Source organism: Mercenaria mercenaria, unplaced genomic scaffold (genome assembly GCF_021730395.1).
Source record: "Mercenaria mercenaria strain notata unplaced genomic scaffold, MADL_Memer_1 contig_3501, whole genome shotgun sequence".
Classification (NCBI taxonomy): Eukaryota; Metazoa; Mollusca; class Bivalvia; order Venerida; family Veneridae; genus Mercenaria; species Mercenaria mercenaria.
In genome coordinates this window covers 31,419-56,437 of record NW_026461646.1, presented here as the reverse complement: position 1 = coordinate 56,437, position 25,019 = coordinate 31,419, and the positions used below count along the sequence as shown (strand labels likewise).

The window sequence follows — 25,019 nt, the reverse complement described above, 5'->3', positions numbered from 1 at the left end:
TAAAGTGTTAACTAGCTTTACCTTTTATTTGACCTGGTGCCCTAGTTTTTGACCCCACATGACCCAGATTCGAACTTCGCCTATAGATCATCAAAATTAACATTCTAACAAAGTTTCATGAAGATATAGTCATATATGTGGCCTCTAGAGTGTTAACAAGCTTTTCCCTTGATTTGATTTAGTGACCTAGTTTCTGACCCCACCTGACCCAGATTTGATGTTGACCTATAGATCATCAAGATCAACATTCTGACCAAATTTCATTAAGATATAGTCATAAATAATTGGCCTCTACAGTGTTAACTAGCTGTTCCTTTGATTTGACCTGGTGACCTAGTTTTTGACCCTACACGACCCAGATTTAAACTGGACCTTGAGATTATCAAGATTAACATTCTGACTAACATTCATGAAGATACAGTCATAAATGTGGCCTCTACAGTGTTAAAAAGCTTTTCCTTTGATTTGACCAGGTGACCTAATTTTTTACCCCAGATGACCCAATATCGAACTTGTCCAAGATTTTACTGAGGATAACATTCTGACCAAGTTTCATTAAGATTGGGCCAAGAGTGTTATTAAGCATTTCCTTTGATTTGACCTGGTGACCTAGTTTTTGACCCTAGAGAACCCAATATCAATCTCGTCCAAGATTTTATTGAGGTTAATATTCTGACCAAGTTTCATTATGATTGGGCCGAAACGATGGCCTCTAGAATGTTAACAAGCTTTTCCTTTGATTTGACCTGATGACCTAGTTTTGACCCCAGATGACACAATATCGAGCTCCTCCAAGATTTTATTGAGAGTAATATTCTGACCAAGTTTCAGTAAGATTAGGCCAAAATTGTGACCTCTAAAGTGTTAACAAGCTTTTCCTTTTATTTGACCTAGTGACCAAGTTTTTGACTCCAGATGACCCAATATCGTACTTGTCCAAGATTTTATTGAAAGTAATATTCTGACCAAGTTTCATTAAGATTGGGCCAAAATTGTGACCTCTAGAGTGTTAACAAGCTTTTCCTTTGATTTGACCTGGTGACCTAGTTTTTGACCCCAGATGACCCAATATCCAATTCGTCCAAGATTTCATTGAGAGTAACATTCTGACCAAGTTTCATTAAGATTGGACCAAAACTGCGGCCTCTAGAGTGTTAACAAGCTTTTCCTTTGATTTGACCTAGTGACCTAGTTTTTGACCCCAGATGACCCAAAATTAAACTAGTCCAAGATTTTACTGAGGGTAACATTCTGACCAAGTTTCATTAAGATTGAGCCAAAATTGTGACCTCTAGAGAGTTAACAGTCAAACTGTTGACGACGGACGACTGACGGACGACGACGGACACAGGGCAATCACAAAAGCTTGCCTTTTAGCACTTAGTGCTCAGGAGAGCGAACAATTATCAGACAGACAAAACTAAATCAAACCACGAATAAATGACAATCTTTGTACTAACTCATATGCCCAGCAACGTTTGTAATGATTATGTATGTGTATATGAAATAAAAATTTCAAATGTGGCAGCTCCGTATCTATATCACAGTCACCTTGAAATCTGATGATGCCTTTCATGACGGGTGAATATCTTAGGAGAAAGCACACTGACCTATAGACTACTATACTAGATATTTTCGTTAATCAAATGAAAAATGATTTGTAAATCTCTAACTGTAAGAAGCTTCAAGAAAATCTACATCTTAAAGAGATTGTTTGCAAAAATGTCATCAAGCCGGTGATTTTCCCATAAACTTTCATCATGAACACTTGACTGTGATCAATATGATTTTAATCAGTCTCGCTAACCAAAACAAGCACATGATCTTAAAATATCTTTTACAGGCACAATAAACAATTTTTACAATGTAGAAAAAACTTGATCTAAACATCAAAAAGTATCTTAAATATTTAGCAAACAGCCTTGACATAAGAGCAAATTGGTTTGAACCTATAAATCTTATACAAAATATACACTTTTACTTCAAGTTAGAGTAGTATATTTCTCCGTCATCTTAAAAGTTTTAATTACTAGATGAGAGATACTAGTAGTGTACCAATAAGAAGTACATTAATTTTGTATATATGTGACTAAGGAAGATATATCACAGTTTTAACACTAATCAAGAGAATTTATTTATTTATATTGTTGGGTTTAACGTCGCACCGATACAATTTTAGGTCTAATCAAGAGAAATATAATATATAAACAGAAATAAAATCATACTGGTGGTTTCGCATTTGTTTTCAACACATGCCACAAGGCCTGTAGCTCGTATCTGACCATATTTAGACTGTTCAAAAAATTCTTGCACAAACGTCACAGTTATCTGTGTCTGCTGTACATTCTTCACTTTCTCCTCAGGTATTACTTTAGTCTGCATTGTATCCTCTATGTTTTCTGGAACTGTAAAATGCAGTTTTAAGTTATTACCATTTAGATATTAAGGCAACACATTAGACAAGATGGCAATGATGGCCCTATATCGCTCACCTGAGTATCATTGCTCTTAATGATAAGATCAAGTTTTGACATAGATCACATAGGCATACACATTAAATAGCATCAGGATAAATAGTTTCTTGTGAAAGTCCCTTTTGACCTATGGGTCACATACTAGTCTGGGCCAATCTCCATACCAAGTTTGAGGGTCCTAGGCTCAAAGGCTGCTTTTCTGTACTAGCTTGACTATTCCTTAGCCTGGAAGACTTAAATAACATTTAAAACCAATCTTGCTGCTGAGGTATATTCATTTACATAAAATAAAGGGAGGTAGTTTGTCATAAATTCAGTCAAAAGTTATCTACCCTGATTGTCCGAGTCCATCTGATGGCATAAATGACATTTCATATCAGTATCTTCATTGGTTGCTGAGAAACACCAATTTTAATTTGAAACAAAGGGAGGTAATTTGAAATAAAATCAGTCCATAGTTATCTATCCTGAATGTCTCAGTCCAACTAATGACAATAATGCAATTTCAAATGAGTCCTATAAATACTTATTGAGATAAATCCATTTTGATTAAAATCAGGGGAGGCCATAACTCTTGATCCCATGATGGGATCTGGCCAGATTTTGAAAGGAACCAAGATATTATGCCAATACAAGTTGTGTGCAAATTTGATCAAAGTTGATTGCAAAATGTTGTCTCCCTTTAAGGGGCCATAACTCTGGAACCAATGATGGGATCTGGCCAGTTTTCAAAAGGAACCAAGATAATATGCCCATACAAGTTGAGTGCTAGTTTGATTAAAATCAAATACAAAATGTGGTCTCTATCATGTTCACAAGGGAATTGTGGACGGACAGACAGACGACGGGTGATCACAAAAGCTCAACTTGTCACTACGTGACAGGTGAGCTAAAAATAGAACAGTAGCATTTGAAACTGCATTCAAACAAAAAGGCCATGATGGTCCTAGATTGCTCATCTGATACACATATAGGGATAAATGACCAATCCCTCTGGTGCCCATGTTTTTTTTTTTGACAAATCTGAATAATTTGCACATTTTTGTTAGAGAGTCATGCAAGAACCATTAGTTAAAAATGTGTCTAAAACAAGGCAAGCAGTTAAGATGTCCTTGGAAGATTTTTCAATTTTTAGCTCTGGTGCCATCTATGTGTAACCAAGAAGGACCATACATGCCATATCTCCCACTGGGAGACTTTTCTCCCATATTTTCAGTATATCTCCTGGTCTATTGCCGGGACATGAAAATCTCCTGTGAAAAAAAAAAAATTAGAAAACAAGAGGGCCATAATGGCCCTATATATTGCTCACCAGAGTTAATCTGGCCTACTGACCTAGTTTTTGACCCCACAGGACCAAGAGTCAAACTTGTTCTAAAGATCATCAAGACAAACATTCTGACTAAATTTCATAAAGATTTGTTTATATCTGTGGCTTCTAGAGTGATCACAAGCTTTTCCTTTGATTTGACCGGGTGACCTTGTTTTTGACCCTACATGACCCAGATACGAACTTGACCTATAGATTATCAAAACAAACATTCTGCCTAATTCTCATGAGTTTCAAACTTAAATTGTGGTCTCTAGAGTGTTGAAAAGATTTTCCTTTGACCTGGCCTAGTGACCTAGTTTTTGATCCCACATGACCCAGATTCAAACTTGACCTAGAAATGATTAAGTCAAACATTCTGACTTAGTTTTATAAAGATTGAGCTAAACCTGTGGCTGCTAAAGTGTTCACAAGCTTTTCCTTTAATCTGACTAGGTGACCTAGTTTTTGACCCCACATGACCCAGATTCAAACTTGATCTGGAAATCATCAAGACAAACTTTCTGAGTTTCATAAATATTGGGTCACAACTGTGGCCTCTAGTGTTCACAATCTTTTCCTTTGATTTAACCAGGTGACCTAGTTTTTGACCCAACATGACCCAGTTTCAAACTTGACCTAGAGATCATCATGAATAACTTTCTAAGTTTCATAAAGATTGGGTCACAAATGTGGTCTCTAGAGTGTTCACAAGCTATTTCTTTGATCTGACCTACTGAGCTAGTTTTTGACCCCACATGACCCAGTTTGGATCTTGGCCTAGTGACCATTAAGAATAACATGCTGACCAAGTTTCATTAAGTTTGGGTCACAAATGTGGTCTCTAGAGTGTTCACAAGCTTTCCATTTGATCTGACTTACTGATCTAGTTTTTGATCCCTCATGACCCAGTTTCGAACCTGAACCAGAAATCATCAAGACTAACATTCTGACCAAGTTTCATAAAGATTGGGTCCAAATGTGGTCTTTAGAGTGTTCACAAGCTTTTCCTTTGATCTGACCTACTGACCTAGTTTTTGATCCCACATGACCTTGTTTCAAACTTGACCTAGGGATCATCAAGACTAACATTCTGACCAAGTTTCATAAAGATTGGGTCACAAATATGGTCCCTAGAGTGTTCACAAGCTTTTCCTTTGATCTGACCTATTGACCTAGTTTTTGACCCAACATGTCCCGTTTCAAACTTGTCCTAGAGATCATCAAGACAAACATTCTGACAAAGTTTCATAAAGATAGAGTCAAAAATGTGGTATTTAGAGTGTTCACAAACTTTTCCTTTGATCTGACCTACTGACCTAGTTTTTTTACCCCACATGACGCTGTTTCAAACTTGACCTAGAGATCATCAAGACTAACATTCTGACTAAGTTTCATAAAGATTGGGTCACAAAATATGGTCTCTAGAGTGTTCACAAGGCAAATGTTGACGCACGACGAACTACGCATGCTGACAGACGCCGAACAATGACTGGTGACAATAGCTCACCTTGAGCACTTTGTGCTCTGGTGAGCTAAAAAGACATCTGGCAATTTTTTTTTATTGCAGATCCAATAAAGACAAAGATAAAAACCGTAGTATACTGACTGTTTATCTAACATGACGTTGTTGACCCTTTTATTGATTGTAATATGTTTTTTACTTGCCCCTGGCAGTCAGAAGATTAATGAAGTCAATCAAGTGGTAGGTAGTATTGATTTAAGGTAATAATCTATGTGTTTGATTAATTGCTGATTAAATGTGTTATGACATCTGGCCTACTCTATCACCATATTTGAGGCAACTGTGTACTTGATCACAAACTTAAAGTACACATGCCCAGTAAAATACTATTCAACATACTTTGAATAAATACGAATGGCCCAGTAATTTAATATGAATAAATATTGGCGTCACATCTTTTTACCTTACAGGGGGTTTCAATACATAACTGAATAATTTTATATCACAAAAGAGCAGTATCATATTGATGATATGGTTAGCCGAATCAAATCCTTAAGGTTTCGATGGAGGCCTTGAGAAACAAAAATCAAACAACACCAAATCATAGAAAGAAAGAGTTGTTTGACATGAAAATTGAACAGCATGTAAAACATGTATATTACTTTACGAAACAAGTGTCAGTATACTGATATAAACATTGAATTCCGGAAAAGGGCTGCCTAAAGGGGCTCCACTTCCGGACAGTTAAACGCCTTTAAAAACTCACCATTTTCAAAGAACAGTTACACATGTTTGTTTTGATGCATTTGCAATAGCGTGCGAGTGGTGAAATTTCACGTAACAAGGTGGAACATAGTTTTCAGCAATTGTTTATCTTTTTTTCTTTACAAATGGCATTCATTTTCAAAGGGAGACAACTTTTTCTCAAAGATTACTTAAAATTATCGGAAAAAGTTGTTTCCCTTTGAAAATGAATGCCATTTGTACTTAAAATAATCGGGAACAGTTGTTTCCCTTTGAAAATGAATGCCATTTGTAAAGAAATAAAGATAAACAATTGCTGAAAACTGTGTTCCACCTTGTTATGCGAAATTTCACCACTCGCACGCTATTGCAAATGCATCAAAACGAACATGTGTAACTGTTCTTTGAAAATGGTGAGTTTTTAAAGGCGTTTAACTGTCCGGAAGTGGAGCCCCTTTAGGCAGCCCTTTTCCGGAATTCAATGTTTATATCAGTAAACTGACACTTGTTTCGTAAAGTAATATACATGTTTTACATGCTGTTCAATTTTCATGTCAAACAACTCTTTCTTTCTATGATTTGGTGTTGTTTGATTTTTGTTTCTCAAGGCCTCCATCGAAACCTTAATGTATTCAGTTTTTAAGTATCAAAGTATCAAAGCACCGTTAGCACTTGCAGCAAATTTTGAATGGATTCTTTTCATACACATTCTAACATAAATCACCTTCAATCAGTACTGTACAATCATGTGTACTGAAATTATGTACTAGACAATTTTAAACAACAGGATATTTTTATAGCTGCAGATTTTACATAACTATGATTATTATGTTTTTGTCTTTAACACTCCTAAATGACTAACCTTTCTAATATTTCTTTGTTTTTTGTCTTTTTTTCAGTTTCATGTCTATCAGAGAGAGCACAGCCAGAGATTGACACAGAGAAAGTCATGGAAGAATCTGAAGGGTACATGCGTATGTCTACCAGAGACCTTCCAATATTCAGCAGAGATGAAACACCATTAGATGAAGCTCGGTTGAAATGGGAGAATCGTAACTTCCAATGTCAACCCACAAGTTGAGTAATTAGGCCCTTGTTACACTGACTTTTAAATTATCAAATTCAAATTCATCAACAGTTACTTAAAGACTTTTCAGCATGTTAGGAAAAATACAGACATATCAGAGAGGGAACCTAGGCTCATATTCTGTAAAACGGTCTTCATATCAGTGATAATAAAACAATATAAATGACTGCCACACTTTTAAGCTAACAAAAGAATTAATTAAGAGTGTGAAAAGTGTACGCATATAACACACCATGTTAAAGACTGAAGGAGAGAAATGTTCTGAGAACAATGTAATCTGAAGTGTGAACATCTACTAAAAGTATATTTACTGACATTATTATATTATTAAGATTAGAACTGAAGGTGTACTAAAGTATATTTATTGACATAAATTTGAACTGAGAGTATATTTATTGACATAAATTTTGTCAGCAAAATGTGCATTGCTAAATAAATTCTGTTATATATATCTTATGGTGTCTTTATTTTCATGATGAATTAGTTGTAACTTAATGATTTTGGTAAAAGATACTATTCTAAGCACATTAAAAAATGAGCCAACTGAAGTCTTCCTTATTTTCACGCAAATCTCCCTTAAAAAGCCCTGCTGAGACAATTATAGCATGTATGATGGAGGGTTAGTTGATGTGGAAGTTCGGCATGTGATCAAAGCCATGCCAAAAAGGAGTCTATGCTCTCAAATATTAAACTGAGTCATAGTTTTAAACTAGAATGTGTCTGTACGACACAGGGTGTACCCACCACTGGTACATTTGTCACAAATAAGGAGAAATAATTCAAATGCTTGCAGTCTTAATGGGGTATAGCCTCAACAAACATTTTATGAAAAGGATTCATTATTCTAGGCCATATACTTTTTGAACTATGAGCATCACAAATAAAAAATCCACTATTTTGGCTATTTCAAGAGCCATAACTTTGTAATAAATGCTAAGATTCTCAGGAAGAATGCCAAGTGTGCAAGGTGTCATAAATTTACATCAAATACTATTTGAGCTAGACACATAATTTGGTGAAAATGTGCATTTTTTTTTACTATTTCAGGGGCCATAACTTTAAAAATAGGGGGTGGAGCCAGCCAAAAAATAAAGAGGTGTGCAAGTTTATATCATGATAAAGACTTACGCAAGTTTTCAATCATTTATATTAAATACTTTTTGAACTAGGTGCATCACAAGGTGAAAATGTGCATTTTTGACTATTTCCGGGGTCATAACTCTGAAAATAGGGGCGGAGCCAGACAAAAAATAGGAGGTGCGCAAGTTCATATCATGATAAAGACTCATGCAAGGTTTCATTAATTTATATCAAATACTTTTTCAGCTAGGTGCGTCACAAAGTGAAAATGTGCATTTTTGACTTTCAGGGGCCATAACTCAGAAAATAGGGGGCGGAGCCAGATGAAAAATAGGAGGTGCGCAAGTTCATATCATGATAAAGACTCATGCAAGGTTTCATCAATTAATATCAATTACTTTTTGAGCTAGGCACGTCACAAGGTGAAAATGTGCATTTTTGACTATTTCAGGGGCCATAACTCTGAAAATAGGGGGCGGAGCCAGACAAAAAATAGGATGTGCGCAAGTTCATATCATGATTAAGACTCATGCAAGGTTTCATGAATCTATATCGAACACTTTTTGAGTCGGGTGCGTCACAAGGTGAAAATGTGCATTTTTGACTATTTCAGGGGCCATAACTCTGAAAATAGGGGGAGGAGCCAGACGAAAAATAGGAGGTGCGCAAGTTCATATGCAATGTTTCATCAATTTATATAAAATACTTTTCAAGCTAGGCGTGTCACGAACTTCGGATGGACGGACAGACGCACGGCGGACGGACAAGACCAAATCTATATGCCACCACCACTCATGGGGGGCACAAAAATTCATATTATATGTTTTCTAACAAGAGCTGCTGTCCCTAAGACAGTGCGCTCCACTATTCGGCGTTCTGACAGTTAAATGAATACATGTCTCAATAAGAGACCTCTATTTTAAGGTGGAATGTGCCTAATTTAAAGTTCTTGGGTTCCGTTTCGAAATTTTGTTTAATATCAAATTCAGCATATTCCTCATATAATGCATATTTTACAATTTTGATATTTCTGTAACTTTGTTCTCTGCAAACCTTCAAACACAACCACTGACGTCCATACACTATTTCAAAGACATTTTTAAATGAAAATATGATGAGAAACAAGCAAAGCAACACTTGTTGACTGAATAGAATGATTTACGAAAACAGTCTGACAGACATGAAACATGGATCATCAAAAATGGATGTCAATGGTAGTGTTTGAAGGTTTGTGGAGAAAAGATTTATAGAAACATCAAAAATGTAAAATATGCATCATAAGGGAAATATGCTGAATTTCATATGAACAAAATGTCAAAACAAAACCCAATAACTTCAAAATAGTGCATTCCACCTTAAAAGGAAGAAACACCAAGGGGCATAATTCTGTCAAGAACGCAAACTAGAGTTATTGGGATTGTTACATGCAGATGATGATTGTTAAAGTATATTTTGAGTTTCAAGTCATAACCTTATATAGTATCAATGTTATGTCCAGAAAATGAAGATTTTCAAAAAATTTAAGTATGAAAGGGGCATAATTTGGTCAAATATACAAATTAGAGTTATGGGGATTGTTACCACTCATGCAGACGATAATGATAAAGATACATTTCAAGTTTCAAGTCTTTATCTTATATTGTACTAAAATAACATCAAGAAAGTGAAGATTGCCAAAATTTATTTATTTGTTTATTTGGGTTTTACGACGCACCAACAGAGTAGTTTAAGTCTGAAAGGGGCATAATTCTGTCAAAAATACAATTAGAGTTATGGGGATTTTAATACACATGATAAAGAAATATTTTTGATTTCAAGTCATTATCTTTTAAAGATATGACAGAAAAACAAAGGCTGCAGAAAAACTTTAACCTTACAAAATAACCTAAGTATAACACCTTGGCAACCTTGACCTTTGATATAATGAGCCCAGTCCATCCACATACTTTGTTTGTATGCTGGACAATGTTTATGTGAACTTACAGTAAGATATAAGCAATAGCAACAAAGATATGACACAAAAACAAAGGTTGCCAAAAAACTTTAACTTCAAAAACAAGAGCTACCACTAATGGTGACAAATGCCTCCCCCCGCCCCTAGCGACTTGACCTTTGACCTGGTGACCCCCAAAGTCAATAGGGGTCATGTACTTAATAAGTACTATCAGCATGTGAAGTTTGAAGGTCCTGTGTGCAGTGGTTCGCGAATTAAGTGCCTTCATGCAAATGTTAACATTGCCCCCTGTGACCTTGACTTTTGACCTGGTGACCCCTAAGTCAGCAGGGACATGTACTCAATAAGTACTATCAGCATGTGAAGTTTGAAGGTCCTGGGTGCAGTGGTCTGCGAGTAAAGTGCCTTCATGCAAAAAGTTAACACTGGCCCCTGTGACCTTTACCTTTGACCCGGTGACCCCAGTCAGTAGGGATTGTGTACTCAATAATTACTCTCAGCATGTGAAGTTTAAAGGTCCTGGGTGCAGTGGTTTGCAGGCAATGTGCATTCATGAAAAAAGTTAACATTGGCCCCTGTGACCTTGACCTTTGACCTAGTGACCCCCGAAGTCAATAGGGGTCGTGTACTCAATAAGTACTATCAGTAGGTGAAGTTTGAAGGTCCTGCGTGCAGTGGTTTGCAGGTAAAGTGCCTTCATGCAAAAAGTTAACATTGACCCCTGTGACCTTGACCTTTGACCTGGTGACCCCAAAGTCAGTAGGGTGCGTGTACTCAATAAGTACTATCAGCATGTGAAATTTGAAGGGTTGGGTGCAGTGGTTCGCGAGTAAAGTGCCTTCATGCAAAACGTTAACATTGACCACTATGACTTTGACCTTTGACCTTTGACCTGGTGACCCCAATTTCTGTAGGGTCGTGAACTCAATAAGTACTATCAGCATGTGAAGTTTGAAGGTCCTAGGTGAAGTAGTTCGCAAGTAAAGTGCCTTCATGCAAAAGTTAACGTTGGCCTTCATGCAAAAAGTTAACGTTGTGACGAATGAACGGATGGACAGTTGAAAACTAATATGCCTCTCTTCTGGGGCATAATAATAACACCTTGATGACGTTGACTTTGGGTATAATGGGCCCATCTCCTGCACTTACTTTGTTTGTATGTTGGACAATGTTTATGGGAAGTTACAGTAAGATATAAGCAATAGTAACAATGATATTACAGAAAAACAAAGGCTGCCGAAAAACTTTAACCTTAAAAATAACCTAAGTATAATACCTTCGCAACCTTGACCTTTGATAAAATGGGCCCAGCGCATGCACATACTTTGTTTGTATACTGGACAATGTTTATGTGAAGTTACAGTAAGATATAGATCTAAGCATTAGTAACAAAGATATGACAGAAAAACAAAGGTTGCCAAAAAACTTTAACCAAGAAAGCTCACACTGATGCTGATAGTGGAATAGTGGAACTAAAAATGTTGTAGAATGTGTCTTTCTTACACTTGTAATAATTTCCCTCAAATATTCAGGCAGTAAGTTTAACTCAGTCTGAGACACTCTGAACTGAATTTCATATTAGTTTAATTATTGAAATTGCCTCTTTTTCTTATAATATCTGAAACACTCTGAAACTGTTGCTTTAATGCAGTCTTGATTACATTTATTATCTTAATATTAAATCATTCCAACAAGAAAGCAATCTTAATTTCTTAGCAAAAACAGCTACCTTGATTGAAATTATTAAGATACAGATGAAGTGATGTTTATACAAGAGGAGTTCAACTTATATTTGAACACTTTACAAACATACACTTAGATGTATGTTCAATGATCTGTATGTATTGGGAACAAAATTAGTGTTCAATTTGAGATCCTTTATAAAAAGTAATTCTGCAATGCTTAAACTAAGAAATTAAAACTGTACAAATAGATTTTTGGTCCAGTTTTTTCCATGTGTCCAAGATTAATATTAAATCATCGAGTATGTTGAAAGTGTGTTTCTATTATTTCCCATATGTCAACTAGGATCTGTACAGGAACTCTGAAGTCCATTCCTCAGGGGTTATGAAACTGATTTTTGTAGTTTTTCTTGGGCAGAACTAAACAAAAATCCAATTAAGGAACAAGTATCTGTAAGATATTACAATGCTAGAAACAGTTCAATGCAAAAGTCTGGATACTCTTGAGCAAGTCTCTCCAAAAATTAAATTTTGAAGTGTTCACCTCTCGTACAGAGCAACCAAAAACTTAAGAACTATTGCTCTAATATTGATGTCTTTTAAGTTGAATTTTCACTGTCTTACAGATTTGTCCCTTGAAATTCAAAATACTGAATTTCAACTGTAGATTTATTTGAAGTTTTTGTTCCAAAAAAACCCTCTAATTTAACATGATAATGGTCTCAGTTCTTACAATGATAAAATCATAGTATTCTTTTCAGTTCGCATTCTACAACTCAAGCATAATCGAGCTCTTTAAGTACAAGGTTTAGGTTATTCAAGAAAACTTAATGTAGGAAAATTCTACTTTACTTGTTATCTAATATAACACTTCTACATCATGAACTAGTAAGTAGATGTCTAATGACAAACCTCCAGCAGGAGCCTCAATTGTCTTAATCCATGTTTGTCCAGTCATATTGTCCTCATTTGTGGCATACACCTGTCAAAGTACAAAATATATTCTGTAATAATCAAGCATCAATGTTCCTGAAAAAAGGTTATTATGAAAGCTAAATTAAATGCTGTCTCACAGCTTAACAAACATTATTGAAATGATTGAGCTGAAGGTATTCAAGAAATTGTACATACTGTGAAATCATTAATATTTGTGGAGGATTAATTTTCGTGGATTTCGTTGTTGAGTCAATCCACAAAATTTAATCTCAATGAACAAGTAAAATTCCCATTCATTTTATGTTCAAAAGTTGAAATCCACAAATTCATATCCCCACGAAATTGCAGTTTTTACCAAAACCATGAAATTTCATGCCCACAAAATAAAATGATTTTAAGGTATGCCTTTTTTACATTCAGTTTCAATGCAAGGTCATATCTACCATGTATGACCATTTCTACTAAATAATTTTTGCATCCAGAAGTAAATTATATTCAACCTTACAAGTTTAAAAGTAGCTGACAGGACATATTATATCAGTAAATATTTCTCAAACAGATAAAATCAGTGGCAGATAAGATATATAAGAGCTGTTGGAGGACAGCAATGCTCAACTATTCAACAGCCTTGTCAGCTGAATGAAAATAAAAGTTGAACTAGAAATGTGTCCATGGGACACAGATGCCCCCACTACATGACAGAGGACATAAATTTTTTCCTAGGTCAGGGGCCATAACTCCTACAATACTGAATGAATCCGGACGCGAAACCCCAGGTGCACAACCGCAAATGCTGACCAACATTCCTTTAAACTTTGGTGACTCTAGGTCAGATACTTTAGGAGCTAAGCGCGACACAACATTAAAATGACCAATTTTTAACTATGTCAGGGGACATGACTGAATGAATCCGGACGCAAAACCCCAGGTGCACAACTACACATGCTGACCAACATTCCTGTAAAGTTTTATGACTCTAGGTCAAATACTTTTGGAGCTAGGTGCGACACAACATTAAAATGACCAATTTTTACAAAGTCAGGGGCCTTAACTCCTACACAACTGAATGAATCCGGACGCGAAACCCCTGTGCACAACTACACATGCTGACCAACATTCCTTTAAAGTTTTGTGACTCTACGTCAAATACTTTTGGAGCTACGCGCGACACAACATTCTCGGAAGGAAGGACGGACGTACGGACGGACAAGGGCAAATCTATATGCGCCCCCCCCACAAAATTGGGGGCATAAAAAGGGGTATAATTCTGCAAAAATTGCAAAACAGGTTATGGAACCTGTAAAATGCATATGAGTTCACAACAAAATGGACAATTGTGTGAAGTTCCAATCCATTCCCATCAGTGGGTACTGAGATACCAGCTTACATACAAAAACTTAACAAAAAGCTGCTAAGTCGTAAAAGGGGCATAATTTTGTAACAAGAGGGTCATGCTGACCCTGAATCGCTCACCTGAGTAAAACGAGTCACATGTTTAAAATGCCAAACTGATACTAAAATATTAGAAAATAGGTCAGTAGGTCACATTCATGGTCACAGAAAGTCAGTTTTAAGATTGGTGTGCAAAAGTGTACATGTCATCCAAATTTCAAGGCTGTATCTTAAAAGACAAGAAAGTAGGTCAGTAGGTCAAGGTCACAGTCAAGTGACCCCTAATCGATTGGGGTCATCAGGTAATTATAATTAAGCAGTCTAGGAAATATGATCTGAAGACTTTTTAAGTATTTATTCCTATATAACTCATATAACAAGTGACCCCCCGGGCAGGCCGCCTTTTCCACCCAGAGGCATAATTTGAACTACCTTGTTAGAGATCTACTAGGCAATGCTACATACCAAATATCAAAGGGCTAGGCATTGAACTTTCGGACAAGAAGATTTTTAAAGTTTTTTCCTATATAAGTCTATGTAAAACTTGCAACCCCGCTGGGATGGGCCTCTTTTCACCCCAGGGGCATAATTTGAACAATTTTGGTAGAGGACCACAAGGTAATGCTACATACCAAATATCAAAGGCCTAGCTCTTGTGGTTGTAGACAAGGAGACTTTTAAAGTTTTTTCCTATATAAGCCTATGTTAAATTTGGGACCACCCCCCCATCTCCCCCACCCCCCTGGGATGGGCCTCTTTTCAGTTGGTACATACTTTGAACAATTTTGGTAGAGGACCACAAGGTAATGCTACATACCAAATATCAAAAGCCTAGGCCTTGCAGTTTAAGGCAAGAAGATTTTTAAAGTTTTTTTCCTATATAAGTCTATGCAAAACTTGAGACTCCCCCAGGGCTGGGCCTTTTTTCACCCCAGTGGCACAATTTGAACAATTTTGGTAGAGGACCACAATGTCATGCGACATACCAAATATCAAAGGCCTAGGTCTTTTGGTTTTAGACAAGAAGATTTTTATAGTTTTTTCCAATATAAGTCTTTGTAAAACTTGTGACCCCCGGGGAGGGGCCTCTTTTCAACCCAGGGGCATAATTTTAATAATCGATATAGAGGACCATAAGATGATGTCACCTGCCAAATATCAAGGCTCTACGCCTTGCGGTTTTGGACAAGAGGATTTTTAAAGTTTTTGCTTTCGGTTGCCATGGCAACCAGAGTTCTGCATGGAATTCAATTCTTTGAACAATTTTGAAAGGGGGCCATCCAAGGACCATTCCATTGTGAAGTTTGGTGTAACTCTGCTCAGTGGTTTTCAAGAAGAAGACTTTTTTACAAGTTGTTGACGGACGCACGAGCGGTCACAAAAGCTCACCATGAGCCTTTGGCTCAGGTGAGCTAAAAACAAGAGTGCCTCATGGTGGTGAACATTTGTGCCAAGTTACATCGAAATCCCTCCATGCATAAAGAAGAAATGCTTCGGACAAAGTCATTATTGAATTTGGCATTTGACTTCTAAGCGTGACCTTGACCTTAGACCTAGGGACCTGGTGCTTGTGCACAACAATTCGTATTATGATAGGTGAACATTTATGTTAAGTTACATCAAAATCCCTCCATGCATGAAGAAGTGTTCCAGACAAAGTCATTCTTGTATCTGACCTTTGGCATCTATGTGTGACCTTGACCTTGGACCTAGGGACCAGGTTCTTGTGCATGACACTCCCTCTCATAGTGGTGAACATTTGTGCAAAGTAATATTCAAATCCTGTTTTGCATGACAAAGTTATACACAGGACAGGAAAAATGCCCTATTAACCTTTGATCTCCATGTGTGATCTTGACCTTAAAGCTACGGTTCTGGGTGTTGTGCATGACACAGCGTTTCATCATGGGGAACATTCATGCCAAGTAATATTTAATCCCTTGATGGATGTCAGAGTTCTGTACCAGACAGGAAAAAAACCCTATTGACCTTCGACCTCCAATTGTGACCTTGACCTTTGAGCTAGGGGTCCGGCTTTTGCACAAGACAAGTCAACTCAAAATAAGGAACATTTGTGCCAAGTAATATTAAAATACCTCCTTGGGTGGCAGAGTTATGGACCGGACAAGAAACAGACCCTGTTCATGCCATGTTAAAATTTGACTGCCAAGTGTGACCTTGGCCTTTCAGCTAGGGGTCTGAAAGTTGTGCACGACACATCGTCTTATTAAGAGGTACATTTGTGCAAAGTAATATTAAAATCCCTTCATGGATGGCAGAGTTATGGACCGGACAGGAAAAAAGCCCTGTTGACCTTTGACCTCCAATTGTGACCTTGACCTTTAAGCTAGGGGTCCGGGTTTTGTGCATGACACGTCGTCTCATTACGGGAAACATTTGTGCCAAGTAATATTAAGGTAGTTCTGCACGTTAAGCAAAAATCCCTTCATGGATGGCAGAGTTATGGACCGGACAGGAAAACAGCCCTGTTGAGCTTTGACCTCAAATTGTGACCTTAACCTTTAAGCTAGGGGTCCAGATTTTACGCATGACACGTCATCTCATAATGGGGAACATTTGTGCCAAGTAATATTAAAATACCTCCATGGATAGCAGAGTTAGGGACTGGACATGAAACAGACCCTGTTCATGCAATGTTAACATTTGACTGCCAAGTGTGACCTTGACCTTTAAGCTAGGGGTCTGGAAGTTGTGCATGACACATCATCTTACTATAAGGTAAATTTGCGCCAAGTAATATTAAAATCCCTTCATGGATGGCAGAGTTATGGACCGGACAGGAAAAAAGCCCTGTTGACCTTTGACCTCCAATTGTGACCTTGACCTTTAAGCTAGGGGTCCGGGTTTTGTGCATGACACGTCGTCTCATTACGGGAAACATTTGTGCCAAGTAATATTAAGGTAGTTCTGCACGTTTGATAAACCGGAAGTGATGACGTAACGTCATTTATCCAGAAAACGTAGAATAAAGCTTGGATTCGGCATATGGAAATGAAAATCAGTTTATGAATTAAAGGCAGCCTGTAAATCAAGTTATCAATTTGTAACAGTCTCTAACTTTCTAAAGCATGATATGATATTAAAACATCTGACATGTTAAATAATTCAAAATAATGTCTTAAAATTAGCTTCAAATAGGCAGTTCACTTTAATCATGGCCAAATATCTCAGAAATAAGCACATGGACCTATACATTTTATTTCACTGTATTATAGGCCTTATGTTTATTTACAACTGTGAGAAGTTTCATTAAAATCTACATTGTGGAAATTTTTCTATTTGTGAAAAGAAAATGTTATGAAAGTTGCTATTTTCCCGTAGACTCCCATTATGAAAAATTGCGTGAGGTCCAAATTTTTCAAATCAGTCTAGAAAAAAATCAAGTACACGTCCTTTTTATTTGCTGAATTTCTAGGTAAATTCTGAAGTTTTGAAAAACCAGAGTTTAATCGAATTCTACATTGTAGAAAAAGTTTCAGTCCAAATGTGCAGAACTACCTTAAAATCCCTTCATGGATGACAGAGTTATGGACCGGACACGAAATTGCGGACGGACGAAATGATGGACAGACGGAAAAGCGCATTCCTATAGTCCCCGAAACTGGGTTTCAACCAGTAGGGGACTAAAAATCCTGTTAATGACAGTATCCACCTGCCATCCTGAATGTAAAACGATGCAGTTAAAAGGATAGCTTTACCTGTACTTACTGAACAGATGAGCTGCAGTCTCATATCTCATGAAAATGCAAGTTAATATGCTGCTGTTATTATTATTGACTTTTCAAGGCAAGATATTCAGAAAACGTACCTCAAAAGAGTACGAAACTTCTGGCACCACATCCACATAAACCTCATATTTACGGTTTTCTAAAGACTGATGTTGAAACGTTTTCGTTGGACTTCCACTCTTCTGAAAATTGAAACAAAATAGAATTACAACCACCACAGCAAATCGCCCTACAGTGTGTGATAGTTATCAGTAAACAAGAGGACCATGATGGTCCTGAATCGCTCACCTATCCCCACATGACCCAGTGTTGAACTGAGTATGACGTCGTTATTTCTATTATTTGACAGTGACCTAGTTTTTGAGCACATGTGACCTAGATATCATCAAGATAAAAAATTCTGACCAATTTTCATGAAGATCCATTGAAAAATATGGCCTCTAGAGAGGTCACAAGGTTTTTCTATTATTTGACCTAATGACCTAGTTTTTGAAGGCACGTGACCCACTTTTAAACTTGACCTAGATATCATCAAGGTCAACATTCTCACCAATTTTCATGAAGATCTCGTGAAAAATATGGCCTCTAGAGAGGTCACAAGGTTTTCTATTTTTCGACCTACTGACCTATTTTTTGACCGCACGTGACCCAGTTACGAACCTGACCTAGATATCATCAAGCTGAACATTCTCACCAATTTTCATGAAGATCCATTGAGAAATATGGCCTCTAGAGAGGTCACAAGGTTTTTCTATTTTTAGACCTACTGACCTAGTTTTTGATCCCACGTGACCCGGTTTCAAATTTGACCTAGATATCATCAAGGTGAACATTCTGACCAATATTCATGAAGATCTCATGAAAAATATGGCCTCTAGAGAGGTCACAAGGTTTTTCTATTTTTAGATCTACTGACCTAGTTTTTAACCCCACGTGATCCAGTTTCGAACTTGACTTAGATATCATCAAGGTAAACATTCTGACTAATTTTCATGAAGATCCATTGAAAAATATGGCCTCTAGAGAGGTCACAAGGTTTTTCTATTTTTAGACCTACTGACCTAGTTTTTGACCGCACGTGACCCAGTTTCGAACTTTACCTAGATATCATCAAGGTGAACATTCTGACCAATTTTCATGAAGATCCATTGAGAAATATGGCCTCTAGAGAGGTCACAAGGTTTTTCTATTTTTAGACCTACTGACCTAGTTTTTGACCCCACATGACCCAGTTTCGAACTTGACCTAGATATCATCAAGGTGAACATTCTGACCAATATTCATGAAGATCTCATGAAAAATATGGCCTCTAGAGAGGTCACAAGGTTTTCTATTTTTAGACCTACTGACCTAGTTTTTAACCCCACGTGACCCAGTTTCGAACTTGACCTAGATATCATCAAGATGAACATTCTGACCAATTTTCATGAAGATCCATTGAGAAATATGGCCTCTAGAGAGGTCACAAGGTTTTTCTATTTTTAGACCTAATGACCTAGTTTTTGACCCCACGTGACCCAGTTTCGAACTTGACCTAGATATCATCAAGGTGAACATTCTGACCAATATTCATGAAGATCTCGTGAAAAATATGGCCTCTAGAGAAGTCACAAGGTTTTTCTATTTTTAGACCTACTGACCTAGTTTTTGACCCCACGTGACCCAGTTTCGAACTTGACCTAGATATCATCAAGGTGAACATTCTGACCAATTTTCATGAAGATCTTGTGAAATATATGGCCTCTAGAGAGGTCACAATGTTTTTCTATTTTTAGACCTACTGACCTAGTTTTTGATGGCACGTGACCCAGTTTCGAACTTGACCTAGATATCATCAAGATGAACATTCTGACCAACTTTCATAAAGATCCCGCAAAAAATGTGACCTCTAGAGATGTCACAAGGAAAAGTTTACGCACGGACGGACGGACGACGGACACCGCACGATCACAAAAGCTCACCTTGTCACTTTGTGACTGGTGAGCTAAAAATTCTTAGGTCTGACCAAACAAACTGACCAAAATGTGCAAAGCAATTTAACTATGATCCTTTCCAGAAGGCATTATAATTTCAATCTACAGCAAAAAAGACATTATTTAACTAAAGTGCTGTCTGCGAGACTGCAGCCATATCCAGGAATGATTATCAGTAGTTATTAAATCTGAAGTTAAGGTTCATGATTTGCACATTCTGTCATAAATGAATTAACCAATTAGTTCCTTTCATCTTTTGCAAAGTCATGGTAAAGACACAAAAGTAGAGAATTAAAGAAAAATAAATGGGAGATCACTTGAAAATTATTTAAGGTAAGAGTTATGGTTCTTTCTAAAGTATTTAAAATGACTGTCTTAAATGATACATAAAGGGAGATAATTCAAAATTTATTCAAGGTAAAATTATGGTTCATGCATTCTGCTTTCTCTCTCACTGCCATATTCTATGAGTACATTAGAATCTTTATTCAACTGAAATGAATGTTCAGTGAAGGAAACATAATATATCACTGCAAATATTTTTTTACAAAATACTTCACTTGACCTATTCCTTTTTCATAGCACAAGATGTACAAACCAAACTGAACTATAACTACCTGTTCTGGAGAGATGTAATAAAAGAAACTGTATGTTTCAATAACACCATTTTGAAGCAAAATTGTTGGTGCATTCCAAGTTATCTGCATTCTTGTATAATTTCCACCTGGAGCTGTTGTTATATCAAAATTTGAAACTTTTCCTGGTGCTGAAGGGAAATACAAGAAATGGGTTCACTGGACACAGGTGCTTACACTTTATGATACATACTAAAATGACAAAGACCCATAATTAAAAAAATTATGGAACTCTAAAAAGACTTATCTATGTCAAAGATTGATCTGAAACTCTCATGAGAATGTGCAAACACTGTCTCTTAAAGTCTTGTGTGTACTTACTGAAAACCCTTTTATTCATGAAGATACTTTATCTAAACTTTAGCTAATAAGCGGCTACGCCTTTGATAAATCTATGAAACATTATTTTAATCTTGTCAAATATTGAATGAAAAGTTCAAGATGTAAAAACAGACAGTGGTTTTTAATTTGACCCCATTTCTGAATAATTTATGAAAGGTTAACAAATGAAATATCTTCTATCTTCAGAGATTTTCAGGAAATAACAGCATTAAAAATATGGTCAATTTTTCTACAAACTCTTGTGACCTGGTCATTTAACTTGGAACCAAATTCTATAATTCTGAATTACTGTTATGTAAGACACATGAAAATGTAATGGGTACCTGCAGGCAGGGTCCTATATTCCTGTGTAGGATCAGATGCTTTAGCACCAACTGATGTAGAGGCTGTCACAGAAACACTGTAGTTCCAGTACTCCTCTAGGCCTTCTGCACGATGACTTCTTGTAGTAAAACCTATGAATGAATCATAATGATTGGTTGCTTGCCATTTAACAAAATGCAATATTTCTCTTGAACAAAATACTATATAAGAAATTGGTAAAAGATTCATTTCAGCCTATGCAGATGAATCATAACTAGAAGATGCTTTTGTAGAAAAATGCAAGTCTCCCACGATGCATAGTCGTATAACCAAGAAGTTAACAGGGGACAGGAGCGGAAGTCAAAGACACTTATGGTTGGATACAATAGAGATCATCTACTTTGCATGTCCAATCATTCCACTAAGTTTCAACATTCTGGGCCTAATGGTTCTCAAGTTATGAATTGGAAACTGTTTTCTATATTCAGCCCCTGTGACCTTGACCTTTGAATGAGTGACCCCAAAATCATTACAGGTCATCTACTCTGCATGTCCAATCATCCTATAAAGTTTCAACATCCTTGACCAGAAGTGGTTTTCCATGTTCATGCCCCTGTGACCTTGACCTTTAATAGAGTGACCTCAAAATCAATTGGGGTCATCTGCTCTGCATGTCCAATCATCCTATAAGTTTCAACATTTCAAGTTTCAACTCAAGTATAGCAAGTAGAATTTGATGCTATAAATCAAAGTCGCCCAAAACAAGTCAATTCAGAATGAAAAAAAGATCTTGAAATCAAGTTTTTATTTGTTTACAATCCATTTATAACTTCGTTTCAAAATGAAGAAGTGTTACTTTTCTTGCATGAATAAACACTGAATTTGAACAATGTGCACGTGTGTATAATAGACACTCATACTTTGAACTTAAAATCTTGTGGAATATGTTTTGGAGGAAGGAAAAAAACCCTGAAAAAAATGCAGAAATGTAAACATCCAATGATCAATTTAACTTCTTTAACTGAATCATTATCCTTTGGTGTTTACATTGGAGCAAGACAAAACATCAACACAACATCTCATCAACATAACTGAATATCGACACGACAGAACATTGACCAGACTACATAGTGAAAGACAGTTGGTCAGAATGTCGTGTCGACCATCTATCACGAACTAATTGAAGCTGTTGATTGATAATCAGATGTCATTAAACTTGAAGTTCAACTGGACTACATGCAATGTAATAAACGGCTATATAATGATTATCTGTCTTTCTTATTTATTGTTGTCGACTCCCTTATGATTAATGGTAAAATAAAAGTGCAATGATTTCTTCTCATGGGCTAAAAAGCATAAACCCATGAATATAGCAAACCACTCACCCCATTCAAATATATATCTGGTTATGTTTCTTAATCATTTCTGATCTTGCAATGGAGTATGTAACTTAGCAGAAAGGAACAAGAGGGCCATGATGGCCCTATATTGCTCACCTGTTATCACTGCACTTGAGGACAAGAAGGTCCTCAGAAAAAATATCTAAGTCCAAAGGACAGGAACAACAAAGGGAAGAAATTAAACCAAAAAGAAAAAAAAATTCTTACAAGGTACAGATATGTCAAAATACACCTAAAAATTGGAGGTACCATCCATGTTGTACCACAGAAAAGTGGTCACGCTTTTTCCCTACGGCCAATAATAAAAAAGTTACTAAAAACAAACTATTTATAGTAACGTAAAAGGGAAGTAATTAAAAAAACTGATTGTAAGTTAACAAAAGAAAATCTGCCAAATAAATCTGTTGACATAAATGAAATTTCAGATCAGTATCTTCATTAGTTACGGAGATATACCCATTTTAATTTGAAATAAAGGGAGGTTATTTGACATAAAATCAGTCCATAGTTATCTACCCTCATTGGCTCAGTCCAACTAATGACAAAAATGAAATTTCAAATAAGTCCTATAAGTACTTACTGATATAAATCCATTTTGATTACAATCAGGGGAGGTAATCAGATATAAAATAACTCTGGAACCTACGAATGGATCTGATTTGTCATGGAATCCAAGATTTATTGTTGTTGAAGGTATTTTGGAAGTTTGTATCAAATAAAACCATAAATGAAGTCTCTATATGGCTGCAAAAGCCAAAATAGCCAATCTTGGACCTTTAAGGGGCCATAACTCTGGAACCCATGAAGGAATCTGGCCAGTTCAAGAAAGGAACCAAGATCTTGTGGTGATACAAGTTTTGTGCAAGTTTGGGTAAAATCAAATCATAAATGAAGCTGCTATTGTGCAGACAAGGTAAAAATAATTAATTTTGGCCCTTTCAGGGGCCATAACTCTGGAATCTATTATGGGATCTGGCTGGTTCAAGAAAGGAACCGAGATCTTAAAGTGACACAAGTTTTGTGCAAGTTTGATTAAATTCGAATCATAAATGAAGCTGCTATTGTGCAGACAAGGTCAAAATAGCTAATTCTGGCCCTTTCAGGGGCCATCACTCTTGAACTTATAATGGAATCTGGCCAGTTCAAGAAAGGAACAAAGATCATATGGTGATACAATTTGTGTGCAAGTTTGGTTAAAATAAAATCATAAATGAAGCTGCTATTGTGCAGACAAGGTCAAAATAGCTAATTCTGGCCCTTTCAGGGGCCATAACTCTAGAACCCATAATGGAATCTGACCAGTTCAAGAAAGGAACCGGGATCTTATGGTGATACAAGTTGTGTGCCAGTTTAGTAAAAATCAAATTATAAATAAAGCTGCTATTGTGCAGACAAGGTCAAAATAGCTAATTTTGGCCCTTTCAGGGGCCATAACTCTGGAACCTGTAATGGGATCTGGCCAGTTCAAGAAAGGAACCGAGATCTTATGATACAAGTTGTGTGCAAGTTTGGTTAAAATAAAATCATAAATGAAACCACTATCGTGCAGACAAGAAATTGTTGACGCACGGACGCACGAGACGGACGCACTGACGACGGACGAAGGGTGATCACAAAAGCTCACCTTGTCACTATGTGACAGGTGAGCTAAAAAAAGCAGTTGTGCCAGGATGGTTTCATTTATAAAACAAGAGAACCATGATGGTCCTGAATCGCTCATCTGTCCCCACATGACCCAGTTTTGAACTGAGTATTACGTTTTTTTCTATTATTTGACATAGTGACCTAGTTTTTGAGCTCATGTGGTCTAGTTTTAAACTTGACCTAGATATCTGACCAATTTTCATGAAGATCCACTGAAAACTAGATGTGCGTCAATCCTGCCACTGTAACAGGTTTTATGACTCGGGTTAAATAATTTTTAAGATGCTTGCAACACAAACTTTTAAGAACCTTATGTGTATTTTACACTTAGTTAGCCCTAACTCTGGTCTAGCTGAGTAAAATTATAAAGAGAACACTTCACAGGCTATAAAACAATCCTCTAATGTTTTATGATTCTAGGTAAAGTACATTTTAACATACATGTTTCACAAACTTTTTTTTTGAGTAAGTCTAGACAAGAAGTCTGGTCTTGTGTAATGAGAAAACTTAAAACAAGAGGGTCATGATGACCCTGGATCGCTCAACAGAGAAATATGAGCTACATGTTTCAAATGTCAAACTGATGATTTTTAGAAATTTTTTGGAAGATTTCCAAATTTAAAATCAAGTAACCCCTGGGGTTGAGCCAATTTTACCCCGGGGGTCATGATTTGAACAACATTTGTAGATGTCTACTGGGCAATTTTACATATCCAATATCTAAGATCTAGGCCTTCTGGTTTATTTTTAGCAAATTTATGAAGTTTTCCCTATGAACAATCAAGTAACCCCTGGGACGGTGTCAGTTTGATACTGGGGGTCATGATTTGAATAAATTTTGTAGAGGTCC

General features: G+C 36.6%; 1 protein-coding gene across 1 annotated transcript in view; it reads right to left on the bottom strand.

Annotated features, from left to right (window-relative positions):
- Positions 1-1,284: 1,284 nt before the first annotated feature.
- Positions 1,285-25,019, bottom strand: part of LOC128553117 (tyrosine-protein phosphatase Lar-like) — a 39,668-nt gene continuing 15,933 nt past the window's right edge. Inside the window, exons 4-8 of the mRNA XM_053534231.1 lie at positions 21,146-21,277; positions 20,463-20,611; positions 17,953-18,054; positions 12,708-12,777; positions 1,285-2,405 (exon numbers count right to left, since the gene is read on the bottom strand). Coding sequence (XP_053390206.1) covers positions 2,182-2,405; positions 12,708-12,777; positions 17,953-18,054; positions 20,463-20,611; positions 21,146-21,277 — 677 coding nt within the window. The 3' untranslated portion in view covers positions 1,285-2,181. The remainder of the gene's footprint in view (positions 2,406-12,707; positions 12,778-17,952; positions 18,055-20,462; positions 20,612-21,145; positions 21,278-25,019) is intronic.